General features: G+C 40.0%; 1 protein-coding gene across 4 annotated transcripts in view; it reads right to left on the reverse strand.

Annotated features, from left to right (window-relative positions):
- The window catches only part of SOX5 (SRY-box transcription factor 5), a 288,474-nt gene that overhangs the window by 40,934 nt on the left and 229,198 nt on the right, over window positions 1-18,342 (reverse strand). For all 4 annotated transcript variants that reach the window (XM_069003507.1, XM_069003506.1, XM_069003505.1 and 1 more), the window contains one exon: window positions 17,192-17,338. In XM_069003507.1, coding sequence (XP_068859608.1) covers window positions 17,192-17,338 — 147 coding nt within the window. The remainder of the gene's footprint in view (window positions 1-17,191; window positions 17,339-18,342) is intronic.

Below are 18,342 nucleotides of genomic sequence, written 5' to 3' on the forward strand. Positions count from 1 at the left end.
AAAGCATTGGTAAAGAGATTCCCATCCCTTGTATCACAGTTGTGTCAGAACAGCTGCTGTTTTAGGGAGAACTGATTTGCTTCCCAGGATTGGAAGACTCATTAACCAGAACTTGAATTCAGGGAACTTTAAATCCTTGATTTCCTCTAGATTTTTTCCCCGGCTGTATCTAGGTGTTTTGAGTAAAGAAAGAACCCTTCACCTACACCAGAATTTGGGGGTTAAGTATTTCAAGACCTGTATTTTGTAGCTTCACCCAACCTGGATTAGTATAACTTTGAGCAGTCATATTTTAAACTTTAAACACAGAAAATCTCTTAAGTGCCTGACATGCAACACATAAACAGAAATGCTGCTGGCAAGTTGAGTGTGGATCACACTGTTTTTATAATGTTTGTATGGTCCTTTGAAAAGGTAAAATGCTAGGTTAACCCAAAGTGCTTATTAACATGGGAGGAAAAAATGAAAGAAAGGGAAAAGGAAGGGATTTGGCCACAGTCATACAGTGACAGCGGCAGAGCTTCAGACAGACCCAGGAATTCTGACTCGCAGTCACCAATCTTGAAATAGTTGACTGAAATGATGTCTTTTCTAATCTTTCCATCATGCTGTCTCTATTTACTTCCTCCTAGGATAAAAGGTTAATTCATCTCTATGGAGAATAGATATGGAAAAAGAAGAGGATAAAATCTGATTTTGAGAAACCGTCTAAACCATTTATTAAAAATGGTAGTATTTTAACACCAAGAGCTGAATAAAAGACTGATATCCCACATGAATGAACCAGCCTCAGAGAATGAAAAAAGGGTGGTGTGGGGGTGGGGAGTGGTGCTGAAGAACCCAGACGATTCATTAGGATTTGATAATCTCACTCCTTTTCACATATTTTAAGATTAGTGCACTATTAAAATACAGTTACTGAATTATTGTACTGTCATTTAAATCCAAGTGCTGGATCCCACTGTGGCATGCGCTGAAAGTCCAGGTTGCAGGGTTTATTACAAAATCATGAACTACTCTGGGTATCATCTGACTGGCAATACAAATGTGCTTAAATGACCTGGCATAAGCACAGCCCAGCCTGCTCTACTAAAGAGGCTTTTCATGACCTCTGGGAACACATTCACCAGATCTTGCTGCCTATTTAAATGACCTTGACAGTACAAATTACTGCCAAATGAGTTAGAAATAAGAAGCCAGGGAGGGGGGTTTCTAAAAGATTGCCTCTGCCACCTCACCAGAAACAAAGTCTTATACCCCCACCCTGGTTCTGTTTCCTGGAGATCTTGATTTCAATAGAAATGCAAAATATGGAGCACTCACTGGCATGTCTGGGGGAGAAGACAATGACGCTATTGTTGCCCACTGAACAATGCAGCCTCAGTGGCTTATCCCGTCTCCTGCTTATCCAAAAATGTCTACCCAAAATACATAAGAAACCGAGGTGCAACGGCAGAGATGCAAAGAAAATCCTCTGGAATCAGTGTCCCTCAAGACTACAGTTGTCCACACACTCATACAAAGACACTGGCAGCTTCCTTCACATCCCCTCCCCTTCTTCTGAAGCCACTCATGGTGAAACTATCAGTAGTGATAATAAGAAGCCAAGAGGTAAAAGAAGTTGTGAAACATGTTGTATAAATGAACCATGCTGCTGATATTATCCTCACTGATGAAATAATTGTATTAAATTAAGCAGGGATGTTCACATGACAGGATGGGTGAATTAGATAATGCTCAACTGCAGCTGTACCTCCTCCTGCCACATTCTCAAGTTTTGATTAAGAATAATGTGTCCCTTCCTGCAAAGGTGGAAATTTCTCTAACTACGTAGAAAAACAGATACAAGACATAAAAATAGGTATCTTGGTTATGATACAGTAATAAACACAACAGAATTATTCTTCAGGTTCAGAGAAGTCGCTTTATTGTATTCTTGCCCACAAGTTTCAGCACCAAAAGTAAAAGGCATGGCTAGACTCTGGTTAGAAAGGAAAAGGCACTAAAGAAAAGGATGAGGGCAGGTATAAGGAACAACTGTGTTCTTTCCTACTGATTCTGCAAAGTGCACAGACCTTTACTTCAGTGATGGTGCAGAAAGATGTCTGCCTAGATTTTTTCTATACCCAGAGCAGCTTTTTCTTTTCTTTTTTTTTTTTTTTTTAATGGGGTTGCTTTGCTGAGTATCTTTTCCTGAGTGAGTTTCTCTCAGAAGGCAGGTACTTTCTGGACTCAGGGTATGCTATCCAACCAAAGTTAGTACTTTACTGATACTGCCCAAATACTCTTCTTCATGGGACTCGAAACAAAGGGGGAAACTGAGCTGCCTCATACTTGTGACAAATATTCTTTCTCTTTTCTGGTCTGCTTATATTTATGAATAAATTACTCCCAAAGGCTGATTTATACACCAGGAGGATTATTGCACAGTCTCCGTTCTTGTTCACAGAGAAAACTGGTGCAGGAACATAGTAAGTGAATCTGTTTTGTTACACCTGGAACAGAGAGGACTTCTCCCCCAGTCTTCTTTTGCAACCCTAGGGACTCTCAGTGAGGATATTCTGTGGGGACTTTTTCCTCTCAGAGAGATCCCTAACATCCTCCCCTTCCCTTTTTCTTTACAGGAAGCCTAGCTGCCAGGAAAGAAGTCAGCCGTCATAAAGACTAATTTACTGCCCTGGAAACCCCAAGCTTTGATTTTGTCTGGTCTGCATGTTGTCACAGTAAAAACCAGAGAGCTGCTGGGTGGTTTTCGCTTTGTATTTAGCAGTGTTGTTTCCCAAAGTTGTATGCAGAATTCCCAAACAGATATAGGAAGAACAAAAGAGCAGCATGCAAAATGACCTGTTTATGAACATGGCAGGCCCTGGATGATTCCTTCTCCTCCACGCCCCAACCTTTGTATGCAATGCACAGCACTTATTCTGTAGTACCTATTTTATAAGCCACGGAATACAGATGCTGAAATAATAGAGGAGAAAATACAAAAGTCTAGGATGATTTTACTCCTCCTGCTATCTCAGACATGGAAGAGTGGGATGTTGCAGCTACAGGGCAGCCTAAAAGCAGTGTCTGAGGAGAGAGTTATGGAACTGCTCTTCAAAGTCTCTATCCATTGATGACCTGGGGTAAAGGCCTTCCTTTTGTGTAGCATCTGGTCAGACCTCTGCACACAGAAGCAGCTCTTTAACAGTCTTCAGGAAAGACTGCACTGGGATCTTGCCTTTTGGGGTCTTGTGGAGCACAAGGCAGGCTGCTTGGCCAACAGAATACACCAGGACATGCAGCTTAGCAAAATGAACAGACTGGTACATGTTTACCCAAAATTCATTTGCTTAGTCTCACAAATCTTCAGAGACACATCCTCCAAACCACACTTGCAGCTTCTGGCTGGCTTTGGACTGTCAAAATGCCCAACCATCCTTGTGAACTCTGCTAGTAATCTCCACAGACAAATAGCACAATGTGTTTGAGGAAAGTGGCCAGTATGAGATTTCTAGGCTAATTTTCCTAGACGAGTTTTCAGTCACAACAACCTCTCTGGAAACCTGATGACTTAGGGATGCTTATCCCAATCCAGATCCAAACTTCAAGCATTCGTTTTCATCCACACAGAAGTAAATGACTTGGTCCTATCACCATTATTTTTCTACTTGGGCATTTGCTCTTCTGTTTGACAGGAACCAGCAGAAGCGAGAGTTGCTCACCACATTGCTGAGGACCCAGTAAAAGGATTTTCAGTACAGCATGAAACAAAACTGCAGGAACAAAGAGCTTTTAGTGTTTACTTGCACCTCATAATGAAAAATCTCCTTCCCATTCTGCATCTCTAAGTGAGTGAAAATTTAACTCAGCAGCCTCATATACAAAAAAAGCCTCAGTGAAGCTGCTTCTGAGCAAATCTTGACAGGTTGGTCCTGAAAAGAGAAGGGTCCATGTAGAGTAAAGATGAAACATGAGCCAATGCAGAAGGACTATTCACTTTGGATCTCCTCATCTGTACTTCATGCCAAACTTGGGTCCTGCTGTTAGCTTTTTGCATCTAATTATTGTTCAGTTGAATTTCTCACATCACTGCTGCACATTATACCTGTTTATTTGGTATAATGCTATTAATGAAGTGCTTAGGTCAGAGGCTCAAGTCAGAGGCTAAGCAGGAGGAGTGATTTAGGCACAGGTCAGCAGGGACTGACACAGACACTGCAAATCTGCAGGGGAAGATGACAACCAATTTTTCACAATTTTAACCATGAAAATCACATTACATGTGGTAAAAATCATTAGAGAGGATCACAAAATCATGGGGGAAAGGAAGGGAAAGGATTCTTCCTACGAAGAATTCTTCTCCCAAATTGCCCCCACTGAAATACAAGGCAACCAGTAAAGTGCAAGAGGGGGAAAAAAAATCACTTCTCCAGTGTACCATAGGAACTATTAATTAATTAGAGCTCATAATTACTCTGACAGCTTTTGCCTTATTTTACAACTGGGAAGAATAAGGCACAAAGTGGCTAAACGATTTGTCTAATCTCACACAGTGAGTAAACAGCTGAGTCATAAGGAAGAACAGAGCCACTCTTCCTCAGAGCAGTGTTTGGGAGTTTCTTTGATACTGTACTGAACCTCCTAAAATGTCCAGCTGCTTAATAAGAAGTTGCAAAAAAAGTAGACAGAGGTCAGACAGTTTGATCTGTGCTTATGTATTCCTGAAGTTGCGCTGGGTAGAAATTGTGGTGGTCTGTGCCCCTGTTAATTTTTTTTTCCTTTAAAGTCCTTTCTGCATAATTCTGTCCCAATACAACCCAGAAGGCTGAATGTATGGAGTTGTGTCCTTATTAATGCCTCTCCCACCTATAACAAGTCTGTTTAAAAAATGGAAATAGACATTGGACTGGATTTTGTTACTGCCTAAACTGAACCTCAAGTCACCACCTTCCAACGAATAATCCCCAGTAAATGTTATGCAGAATGAACAGCAATAAAAACAACAAAACCTGAAAGGACGGGGAAAGACTTGGAAGGAAATAAAACAAGGACCTGCAAAGCCAAACAGCATTACAAACTGGAACATTTTAAATGAACAACAAGAAAACAGAAGCCACACTGATCAAAGCCTCCCACCTCCTCTCTGTGGTGGATGACACCTTCGCTGGGAGCACACCACCACCTCTAACCCCACACCTGCAAAAGGAATTAATTTCAAAAAGAATACAGACCAAAGTGAACCATATCAAAACAAATTAGCAACAGACCCCTCCTCCTGCTGTGGTCAGACAGAAGAGGCAAGGATGCTGCATAGTTGCTAAGATTCAGGGGAAAAAAAGACAAAACACCTCCCCCCCCCCCCAAACCCAGCTGTTGAAAACTTTAGAAGAAACAAGTCCAAAGACCTTGAAAGAAAAGAGATTTCAAACAGCTTGGACAACTGGCAGGGGGCTAAGAAATTCCTTTTCAAAAAACACCTGTGCTTTCTCTGACTTTGGATATCTCTATGTAGCCTAGGTAGATTTTTCACTAAGAGAGGAAGCAAGTACAGCCCTATGAATATGTAGTGCAAAGATAACATATACTGTATTTATTTATAGATACACACAACTGCAACAAAAATGTCAAAATATGTTTTGCAACTGTAGATATGACCTGCTTGACAATTTGTTTTTCCAACTAATAGCTTTTCAAAAGAAAACTATCAACACAAAGCTCATCTGTCTTTAATGCTTGCGTGCTATTAACAAAATCCTAGATCACTGAAATCAAAACGATTTTACAACCCAGTCTTGCTGGATATCTTTATGTTTCACCTCCTTTTAGCAGGAACATGAAATCTAATCAGCAGTTGCAGAAACTGGAGGGAGTTTAAGGTACTGTAGGGAATGTTCAAAGCCAACACATGCTCCTTCAGTAAATACTGCACTCACAGAAGAATTTGTTTAATATTTATACCCCACCCATGATCCCACATGTGGGGTCAACTACTTGAGAGAACACTTGTTGGGAATGGTTGGGAATTATTGCAGTCATGCCTTTTTTAATTGCTGATTCCTTAGGTCATGCCAAAGAGATTCAGGTTCAGTTCCTGACTTTCAAACAAACTTTCTCTGTTAATCTGAGTGAGTCACTCCTCATCTAACCTTCTGTACATGGCCACTAACATCTTTGTGAAGTTATCATAAAATATCACCAAATATAAAGTCTAGTGTTTTGCACAAGAGCACATGGCTACAGAAAGCAAAGGGTGAGCTCTTTTTCTCAATTCTCTTACAAAATTGGAGACAATACAACCTTTCACCTATGAAAAACGGTTTATTCTATGCAAACTGGGCATACATCAGACATGAAACTGCATGGGGACACCACTATTTTCAACTCTTTAAGTTTAGTAAGTACTATTGATGTTATATATTTATATATCTTTCTCTGTATCTCTCTCTATACATCTAGACATATATATACATATTGATCCTACCTATTTCTATTATTATTTGCTGCTGAATGAAGAATACAAGCAGAAGAGTGTTGAAGAAATATTCAGCCCCCCTTGGTGCACAGACTTCAGATCCTATTCCTGATTCACACCAGCAGAAATGAAACCACCGTCAGGACCAGTATTGGGGCCAAATTGCTGGCAGGCACAATGAACCACTAATTGCTGGATTCATTAGTAAGACTCATAGTTTGTCCCCATGAGATGCTGAATACTTTCAGCTCCTTTCAAAACCTTGCATCTTAGAAATTAAAATTAACAACTGCAAACTAGTATTTTTGTTACACTGTAGAAACACAGCAGGAATTTGAAGTCAGATCACAGGAATGCCAAAACTCTATTATGTAAAATTAGGCAGATTTTTATCTACCATTTCCCTGTTAATTCTGGAGAACACGCATGCCTCCACACACAATAGCTACTCCATGCTGTTCCTCAAGCCTAAAAAATTGGTTAAAAGTTTTTGTAATGCTGAAAGAAGACAACTGCCTCACAAAATACCTTTCAAATCTCCCAGCACTACACTATTAAGACAAACCTATTCTTTCCAGACATATAACAAATGTCTATTTAAGAACACATCCAAATGCATTTCCATCACTCAGCCAGAACATTCACCTCCCAGAAGCTAACACTGTAAGAGATGGAAAGAGAGACAGAGAGAGAGAGAGAGGAGACCTTTAGTCCACCTACTGGCTTCTCTGAAGGCAGTGAATCCAGCTCTAGCTCATTTCAAGTAGGTTCATCTGTGTCAAAGGTTACCCACGAGCTATTTCTTGATGATTTATAGCTGATGTCTACAGATCTCCTTTTATTTTAATGATGACTTCAATACAGATGTTAAGACATTCTTTGTCTTCACAAAAGTGTATGAGAGGGAAGTTGACATCTTAAAAAAGGAACTTGAAGAGACTGATTCGCTTTTTCTGAACAGGGCCAGCTCTGGGCAGTTTTTATATCTTATCAAGAAAAAAAAAAGGAAAAAAAAGCCCTCCTCATCCTTTTCTTACTACTTTTCTATACTAAAGCTGCTATGTTTCTGTGACTTTTTCTCGGCACAAATCCTAGAGCATTGACTCAATGCGTATGTCACCAGTTAATTATCATCAAGACAAGACACTGGGACACTTGGTAAGCATAAGATAATTTTATCTCTTCACCAGTAATAAAATATATTTATATAGCATTATTTTGCTCTGCTTGAGCCCAGAGTGATTTACAAAGCGAGTCCCAAAAGATTCCATCATGGGAATCCTTCCACCCAGCACTGAACCACAATCATTTGGGGGTGAGGAACAACAGCACAGGAAAAGCATTAGCAGGAAATACTGCATCCATTTGAAATTTCAGATGTCATGCCGGTGAAACTGCTGAGATTCGTCCAAATGTGAGATTGTTTTTAACCTCAACATTAGTCTGCGCTTGTGAGTGTGCACAAGGTCTGTGTGTATGTATGTGTTGAATTTTCCTGACCCCAAATTTGGTCTGTGCCTTTACAGAAATGTTGAAAGTATGGGCTATCTACCCATTTATGACAAATAATAAGCGGACAGAGATAAATTAATTCATCTCCGAGTTTTAATTGCAGACTCTATTTTCTGTGGACATTTGAAACTAGGATAAGAGCACAAAGAAAGGGAAAGAAGATCATTTCAGAGAAGACTAAGACTATTGGAAATAAGCACTAAAAGGGGTCATTCTGATCTGCAAGCAAAGCAGAAAAAAGCCAGGAGTTTTTATTAGCAGAGCTCAAGATTTACCAAGGCAACCAACAAGCTAAATTCAAAATATATTAACTTACAGCTGTAACCTGAAGCCTATACAGCTCTTAGCATGGCTAAAGATAAAAATAATCAGTGACCTGGAATGACTGCTCTCCCTGAGAGCTACCTTTCAAAAGAAAGAAATTCACAAGAACCCACACAACAAAAACACTCTCCCGAATTGCTACATACATATGTTTTCTTCCTGATTGTACACTGAATTAAAGCTGCTTTACTAATCCTGTCACTGTATTACTCCCCTTTCCAGTACACTGCTTCACAGCTTTCTCTGGAGCATTCTGGAGATGAATAAATGCACCCCTGAAACTCAACTTTAGAAAGCTTTTTGTGCCAATTTTCCCATGGATATGTCACGTTGGGTTGTGTTTGTCACTGTGCAGCTCCTGCTGTGTTGTGTTAGCTGGAAGTCACATAACACGATGTGGCTGATCCATGACGTGAGATGTCACTGCCCGTCACGTCAGCTGAGAGCCTGTGACAAACTCCTGTGCTTCATCTCCACATACACACACATGCCCCTTGCTTTGAATCCATAAGCAGGTGCTGACACAGCCACTCAAAAAAGTTGAAGGAACACTAATAACTTATGAAATAACTCAAAAGTTACAATACTTCTGTAACATCGTGATTCAAAATTGAAAAACTTTCTCTGCACTGTTCCCATTAGAGACAGGGTCTTCCCCTCCATGCACTCTATGTGTCAACATACTCAGAAATCTTTTATCAAACACTTTTTTTCTAAGATTTTTTTACCAGTTCTGGCAATAGCTTATCTTTTCTTTAAAAGCAGCAGGGAAAATGTAGCAACTTGAAATGAAACAAACAGAAACTAAACTCATTCATTAGCACAAAAGGTGCACATTTGAATTCACAGTCTGACAGCATTAATGGATAAAGACACATGATAAAACTGAAATTTTAAACTGGTTTCATATGTTAAATCCTGTCAAATTACACAAAAATCCAAAGTGGTTTGTTGTATCAGCTTGTCTGCCTCAGATGATCTTTGGATACTCCGAATGTTCTCTCTGGATACTACTGAAGCACTTTTACTGGGAGATTCTACTAGTAAAAAGTCTAATTCTGCTGTGAAGTATTTATGCCTTAGCAGAATTGTCAACATGAAATCTTCTACGATTTGAGACTGAAAATTAATTCCACTTGAATAAAATAGTAACTTACAGATTCATTTTCTTAGCTGCTTTCTAAGCCTTTGAGATACACTTATACAAATCTCTAAATTTCAGGCATGACAACATGAAGCCTTTTTTTTAAATGAAATTCTTACATACTCACGAGACTTCAGGACCCTGGACCTTAAGGAAGCTATCCATTATAAAATCACAACATATAGCCACACTACACTGAAAAATACGTGTACTCTAAAGTGATGCTTTTCACATAATGTCTCTGAATCCCACCTTCGCAACAGCTCATTTTACACTGAACAATTCAAACCGCATTCTGTACAACAAATGTGTAGTTCCAAGAAACCTGAGCGAAACAGTTGCCAAACACTTCAAATAAATCTAAAGTTAATACCAATCTAAAAGAAACTGTCTTGTTGAATTTGAAAATAAAACAGATTTTTCCACTCTGCTGCTAAATTTTGCTTCTCTTCAGCTATCCACAGCTACCATGGATTAGAGATTAAAATGTTCCAGATTAAAATATTTTTGGAGCTCCCTTGTTACATGATTATCATTTAGCTGTGGGTACAGGAATACTTACTGCAAAATGTATTTCTTTGCTGCTTAGTTTGAATTTCATTCTGTCAGAACATGTCAAGAGGAGCTAATTTCAAATCTAGCATGTAGCGTGGATACAAACCACCCTTCTGCAGACAAAACAAGCAGTTTCTGGAAGCTGTCAGACTGATCATACTAGAACTTGATTCAATCACCTCAGAATTTCCCTTTCTATGTTGAAAAGGAGTGCTACATTTGGTAAAAGGTGGCTACACTGCTGTCCACTACACAAGCCTGCCAACACAGCCTCTGCAATTTTTTTTCACTATTAACACACACAATGAAATACTCAAACACTTAATCCAAAGCTGCAAAAGGGAAGATTTAATTCCTGGTGTGAAGTATCCGGTTCCTTTCTAGAAGTATCTGGGAGAGTGAGAGTTCTCTGCTCTGTTTCAAGCTCTCTCCTAATCCATGAAGTAGGTACACTGCTACGCTACTATCACTTGCACAAGCCTGTGCTCCTGGAATAAACATATCCCTTGATTTAGAGACTCTTAACAGCTCAGAATCTAAAAAAACAAGTATCTGGAATAAGGCATGACCTTTACTTTAATAAGAATTTCATATTCTGAAGGAAACTATACATTAATCTGATATTGGCATAACTTCCTGGTTTGTTATCTATATTTTAACTTAGAGCAAATATTGGTCCCTCATCTTTTCAGTGCTGCTACACTCAGCAGCCCCCAGTGAAGACTGATATACCCCAAGCTAAACTTAATGCATTTCTCCCCATGGCTGCTTCCCCTCCTTCAGCATAAAGACTTTCTTCTAAACATTTTTCAACTCTCCCCACAGACCAAGGCCACCCAAATGTAAGGAGTATCAGCAAAAACCACTGCAACCAAAATTTTTTCTCTGTTTTCATTATGGAGCTCCAGATTGCACACTCTGCTAAAGCCCTTTTACTGCTATTTTTAGGAATTAATGGACAAATGGCAACATCAGCTCAACAACTCTCTCAGTGACATTAAAAAACCCTTGACTTTGTGACACTGTTTTCTTATTTGGGACTAATACAGTTTCTTCTTGCTCCTTCTCATTCAAGCTCTTTGTTCCAACTGACAGAAGATGGGCAGTTCTGTCAAAAAGCTTTTGAAAAGTTAATGCTCAGGTATTTCTTAGTAACAGGGTAAGACACTGAGCAGAAACCAAACGCCAAATCCCAGCACTCCTAAACAGTGAGGGATTCTGGAACTGAACCTGAGTTTAGTAACAGCCTCCTGAAAGTCACAGTGCCTGCTGGAATACTTTGGTGTTTAGTATGAAGCCAATGATGTGGATCATTTAAACAAAAATAATAAGAACTACTAGCTGCTGCCCACCTCACCAATTTTATTTATTTATATCAGGTGTAGAAGGCATTAACAGCAAAGAACAGCAGTGAAATAGTAAGGACGCAGTGCTTGTTTTTTACCACTTTGCTTTACACCTCTGTTGTTCCCTGTCTGATTTCTGAGGACCTCTCTTTCAGGAATAAAACAGTCTTGCTTGATTTGGGTATCTCACTTTTGTTTTGTGATCAGAGATTTTGGATGTTTTTTTTTCCCCCCTTTTTGTTATATTTTCTTCTGAGTTTTCATTATAAAAAATGCCAGCTGAGTCTGACAAGGGTTAACGGCCTGGCAACTTTGCTTGCGAGACATGCTCATGCCAGAGAGACATGACAGCAGGAAAGAAGAGCTGTGGACAGTTAATCTGAAAAAGCATCCTAGGAGCCCCTCCATGTATCTAATTTATTTTTAGGAAAGCAAGGAGGGGTGTTAGGCAGGCAGAATGCTGTGCAAGTCCCTACTACTGCTGCTGCTCTTTAGATACTGCTATTAACATTACTTTTAATGTTTGGAACACATTCGCTATGTTAGAAAAGCACCTTATGAAGTTCCATTAATACCCATCCTTTCACTGTGCTCCAGAAAATGGTTTAAAAAGTCATTGTTTATATGCCTGCATGTCATATATAGGAAGAAAAGCAAGGAAGAGGAAAACAACTTCAAAGATTCTGTCACCAACTCCACATTTTACTATTTAGGATCAAAAGCATGGGCAGCAAATGAGAAAGGCTTCCAGGTAAAGAGATTATTAGCTACAAGAATGGAGAGAGAGATTGAAGAAAGAGCATAGCACAGATGAGGTCTCAGTTTACAGCTCCCTACACATCACTGCATCTGTACTGTAAACTTTTCCTTGATTATCTTATAGCTATTTCTGACCTGTTTGATGCACCGGCAAGGGGATTGGGAAATGCAATCACTGAAAAATGTTTTGGATGTACTGATGTAGAATATTCTAGTACTAATTGTTATTCCGGTGCTGAAAAGATTAATAGATTAATTTAGCAAGGATTTTTTTTAAATCAGTGGCATATAAAGAATCATGTCCAGCCTGGAAACTCTCAAAAATAGAAGAGCTTGCAAATGTTGGAGATAAAACTTCTTTAAATATAGCCTCAGTGTTTTATCAGGGATGCTGTGTCTTACATCACTTTAATGAGAACTGCTGCCCTTCACTCTAAAATACCTCAGTACTCTAATGAAAATAAAGATGCCTTAATTTCCTGTTGCTTGGACAGGCCTTCAGCAGCTGCTGAGCTCTCCAACCAATAAAGAGGACAAGGACTGCCATGAGTATTTGGGGCCTAACATGTGCCACGGGTTAGTTTCAGACAGGTTCCTCTTTGCTACTTTTCAAGGATAAGAATTTGTCCTCATCCAACACAATCATGCCCTTTGATCGCCTGTACACAGCCATTTTAATATTTTAATGTAAATTAAATGCTTTCCTTTAACATGTTCAAAAATGGAAGTTCTTACAAGGGTACAAGGAATCTGTATGTCTACCTTTCAGACAGGCTTCTGCCATAGCGAGATTGATGTGGCAAGTGAGCTGATGCAGCTGTGCACACAAAGGTGATTAATGTTTTCCCCATGATCTCCCCTGGATAAAATTCCACATTCTGCACCATCATTTGAAAGGGAGAGATGAGAGAAAGGGAGACAAATGCACCCGACTTAACAGGGCTGCTTAGGGTAGTCATCTAAAATGAAGTTCAAGTCAACAGTTTGCCTGAAGTAGAATCAGAAATATCATATAGATGAGTTTTAGGGGCCTTTTTACCATTTTAGGGCTTTTTTCTTCTTTCCTTCAGATACTTTCCTTTTTGTTTTCCACTATATTTTTATTTTGAGTTAAGAAAGCTTTCCTACTAAAACTAGGTAGTCCCATCATCAGTTTTGACTAGCATGGGAAAATCCACAACCAGCTCCCTATAGTTTACTTATTTTTCCTAGTAACATAACCTGTGGTATGCCTGAATTAAAATGCCCATTTCCAAAGGCTCTTATTCTTTATTTTTTCCCTGGTCTTGCATGGACTTGGTAATAAAGTCGCCAGTGACTCGGCTGTAGTTCCCTGACCTTCCCTGGATGAGAATGGAGCAAGCACACCTTGCTCCCTTTCTATCCTTCACATACTATAACCAGGATGCAGGACACAGATGGTGCACGCGGCAGCAACTGTAGCACCATCAGCAGACACTCCTCAAAAATGGAAGAAGTTCTTCTGGAGAGACTCTGGCCATCTTAAGGCCAATCTGTTCAGCCCTAAAACTTTCAAAGGCCATTTACTTGTAGCCTATAGGTGACATGAAGAAAATTCCATCAGAAGTGTTCACTTTGGTGATCAGATAATGTGAAACTAAAGCACCCTCTTCAGTTAAAGGTTCAGATCGATATTTGTCTGAATATTGTAGCTGAGGAGAATCTGATTGTGTATATCCAGCTGCTTACTGCTGTTTCTGGCTTGTCTGAAACACATTTCCTTTCCTTGTCACAACTCCCAGGTGCTACTGCTGAGTAAATGTAACATCACTGCCAGAAGTATTTGAATAGAACAAAAAAAAAATTGATTTGGACAATTTGTGTGCTCTTGTCATTGATGGAGATACAACTGTGAGTAGGGTTAGGGCTGAGGTCATAACAAGGTTAAAAGAAAAGCGCCCAGGAATTCTCTCCTGTCACATTTCACACTGAATTGCTCCTGTTTTACAGAAGATGCTACAGACAATGCATTGTGCTCCATTAAATATGGGGAATAGTTTAGCTACATTTACAAGCTACATTGAAAATTCACTCTAGAATTACTGCACTTGAGAGATTACATGGAAAGGGCTGGAATATTGCAGCATGTGGGCACTAGATGCTATATTTATCCATGACACATAAAAAGCCAGAAACAAAGGCAGGAATGAACAGGGCCCTGATAAGTGAGGGTGAAGTTGCTGTCCTTATGCAAGGGTGTAAAGCACCTCATCTGAAGCCAGCGAAGAATGAAGCTATCAGGTGAGAGTCCTGGTAGCATGGTAAAGGTCACTGTTCAGATAAGCATAGTGTCTAAAACATTGCTTTATTTTATCTTGTGCATGGCCCTGTACAAGCAAGAGGCTTGAAATGAATCACGAGATGGGCTGGAAAGTTATTCTGCCTAGTCCTTATCTGCACCTCTGCATGTTCTCTCCTATTTGCTTGGGAGCCTGCAACCACCTTGAACACCCAATGGGGCATGCAAGCATCTACATGATCAAAAGCAAAATGTGCTTAAGACAGACTTTGGAAATCCAGCACAATTTGGCAAACTTCAAAGATAGTTGCCTTTCAAACGGGTTGTGGAGGAGGCCTTGGTAAATTTGAATGGTATGATTAGCATACCGGCTGTTTTAAAAAACTGCTCAAGAAGAAGCTGTGTTAAAATCCATTTCCGCAAGACACACGCATTTTTCTTTTGGACAGGCTCCACTAGCTCCGTTTCTTAAATCAGTTTTTCTGGCATGGATTTCTTCTTGGAAGAATGTACGACACCAGCTCAGTTTCCTAACCAAAACTTGACAGAATGTGTGCAGTACAGCATAATGGCATCTCTACTTCATGGCTTCCTAAAAGTTACAGTACTGAACCCTCGGAAGTGAATTTGACTATTCCAGGTCACATCTGCTGAAAGGCAAGCAAGATGACAGGAGATGCCAGGGTAGTCTGTCCAGCACAGTTCAAACACTGGTGAGGGCCACTGATGAAAGGTTTGCCAAAACAGGAGTTGCCAAGGTCTTAAAGGAGTTTCAGGGATGTTTTCAAGTCTTACTAGATTTAAAGGATGATCCTTGGCAAGCTCCCCCTGATGCTTCTCAGCATTTCCAGAGCCAACAGTTGTTCCATCTGCTGCTGAGGCTGACTTTGAAGAATCCTTGCAAAGAGCAGCACACTAACTTTAACATTACACAAGAGAAGAAAAAGACACAGCTTTTCAGAAGTGACCTAGATGTTTGCCAGTAGCTTGACACACTCTCAGGTAAGGCTGTCTCCTTGTCTCCAAACACTTGAGCGTATTACCAAAGCTGTGCCAGTGTAAACTGTGGGCTGAAAATAGAGATTCAGTAAACAGCATCTATTGAAAGCTGTTCTAAGGCATTAACTATTCATCTGTGGAGGTCTGATGTACATTAAGAGTGAGAAAGATCACTACAAACTAACTTCAGGAATCAAATTGCTAATGGGGATTTAAAAAAAAAAAATTAAAAATGCCTGTGAAACTCAAGACACATATTCCCTGATGACAGTTAGAAAAATTAAATATAAAAAAAAAAAATAAGCAAACAAAATAAACTTTTGGAGCTGTTGAACACAAACAAGCTTTGAAAAAGCAAAGAAAGGTTCACACAGACACAAACGAAGGTGTTTACTTCCAACACATAAGCTTCAGTTTCTGCCATTGTGATGGATTTGCCAGTGTGTTTTCTGAGCCACTGCATTATTGTGTAAGCTTTATTCTAATTACTGTAGGCTCTAGAAAGGTTTCTTTATTGTTTACTGTTATAAATAATTGTGCTTCCAATCTGGGGTGCAAAGCTCAGAACAGCACTTGCACAACAGCTCAGGCAGGTCAGGTGACCTTTCTCCAATTCCCATCTCTCTGGTGCTGAGGACAGACAAAGTGATATGTCTGTCATACACCATTACCATTAGAACAGAATCTTGTTCTTTTATTACAACTGAACTCCGCCGGATTTCTCAGCAGGAATGCTAAGTGAAATCAATGTCTTGGATTTCCAGGCTGAGCTTGGAGGTCACAGCCACTCTATCATTTCTCAGCATTATCCCTTCTCTTTCTCTCCCACTCTCTCAGAGCCTCCAACTGGCACACAGCAGATTGAAAACAGCATGCAGCACAGGGCTTACACTGCACAATTTTACAGCCTTTTGGAGCCCCCTTACTTTCCTTTTGGCCCACTTTTTTAGTTTATTTTTTTCTCCCACTTTGCAAAATAAGTTTTGTTTGTCTCCTACAGAACTGCAAGCCAAAGGCACTGGAACACCTAAAAATATGAAAAAGCAATAAAACATGGGAGAGAACAGAGATGATCTTGACAGCTGTGAGTTAAAAATGGTTATGCTCGATGTTACCAGCAGATATGGCAGGCCTTGTAATCCTGCAATTGCCACAAAATACACACTGTGCCCCTTAGATCTCATCAGAAATTCTCCTGCTGCACAGGAGAAGCAAAATCAACATTGAGATTTTAAGTGTAGGAGATCTCACAAGCTGCCAGCCACACACAAAACCCCCCTTGTAAAGTGCACAAACTTGCTAACCAAACACTTTTTAAAAAACCCCAAACCCAACAATCTACCATCAAGCACTGCTTTGTGAGTTCTTGCTCTAAGAGAAGAGACCAAGCCAAGGAAAAGCCACAGGAAGTCAGAAAGGAGAGAGGGAAGAGACAACCTAAAGCTTGATTCATCAACACAGCAGCTACTGATTTCAAGCCATGTCTTTCATTCTTTGAACATGTATCTCACTGAGCTGACAATGGTATTATTTATTTGTCTGGTTATTTTTAATCTGTGCTGCTTTACTGTTAGGGTAAAAACAAGACACTACTGTCAATTCAAGGAATCTCTCCTGACATGATAAAGGACATGGACAGCATGCTAGAGGGCACCAATAAAAAGGAAGGACACATTTTTATCAAGCTCTTGCTGTCACCTAAATAGGACTGCTTTCTCCCTGCATTCCTTAGCTAAATTCTTCCTAGTTTTTTTGCAACAACCTCCTCCCATTTCAGGGAGACATCCTGGAAACAAAGCTGCCTGCAAGTGAGAGGCAAAGGCCTGGTACAGTACCTTGCTTTTGGGTGGAGGGCTGTTTGTGCTCTTGTCTGTGTGGATGCTGGTAGGGGACACGGCAGCACCAAGGTTCCCCTGGGGAATGCCAGGAATCTTGCCTCCCGGAGACACTTGCATCGCAGCAAGTTGGGCAGCATACAACTGCTGAAAAAACAGAACACAAAAAAAAAGAAAAAATTGGGGTGAGGTGGAAGACAAGAGAGACATCATAAATAAATAAATAATCTTCCCAAAACTTCTGCTACTGCAGATGATACATTTTCCTTATAATGGGTATTTTTTATTTAGCACATGTATGTTTCAAGACATCAACTGTCATCTTCTCTTTTGTGACTCATTCCTCCAGGGATGAACGAGAGACGTCACCATGAGAAGTGTCCCAGCTTCCCTGTGTGTCCAGGGATTCAAAACAGGGAACAGAAGCTAATGCTCATGGTTTGCCTGAGCTACTGGACAATCTTCCCTTTCCTGAGACGACATAGGCATAAAGGCATTTCCACCAGTAATGTGCATCAACCCCTGTGAAACACATATACTGTTTGATATGATGGTCTCTGTGCTACTATTTTATGTTTCTTTTTGTTGTATTTTTCCTGTTTTCCCAGGCTGTAAGGTGTTTGGGACACGGAACGTCAACATTTTATTTAGTAATTACTGTGAGAGTCCACTCTCAGTTGGGTTGTGGGAAACCACTAGAGTCAATACAAATATACATATATCAGTGGTACTGTCCATTAACTATTAGAAGCCCCAATTAATTCTGAGAACCCTTTCTGTGATAGATGCAATGCAGACACAGAGTGGAAATGTTTTTCTCTTCAAAACTAAACCAGTAAGGCACTTTAAACACATATTTTATTATTAACATGTGAATACTTATAATCACAGTCATCTGTTTAAAGTTAAGCACTACAGTGAGAGTTTAAGGGACAGAGGTCAAAAGCAGTTAGAAAGGAGGCAAACTAGAAGTGCCTGGAAGCTCCCCTGACCTCCTAATAAAACACGGAGAAAAAAACCATGGTGGGCAGGAGAAGCAACAATTGTTGCTGCTTTGTGAACAGGGAGGAACTCCCAAGTCAGGAGCCTAAGCGAGCAGGAATGTACTAACAAAGGCTTTCCCTCCTCAGCCCCAGCATCCTTTTCCAGGA

This window comes from Aphelocoma coerulescens, chromosome 1A (genome assembly GCF_041296385.1).
Source record: "Aphelocoma coerulescens isolate FSJ_1873_10779 chromosome 1A, UR_Acoe_1.0, whole genome shotgun sequence".
NCBI classification, from domain to species: domain Eukaryota; kingdom Metazoa; phylum Chordata; class Aves; order Passeriformes; family Corvidae; genus Aphelocoma; species Aphelocoma coerulescens.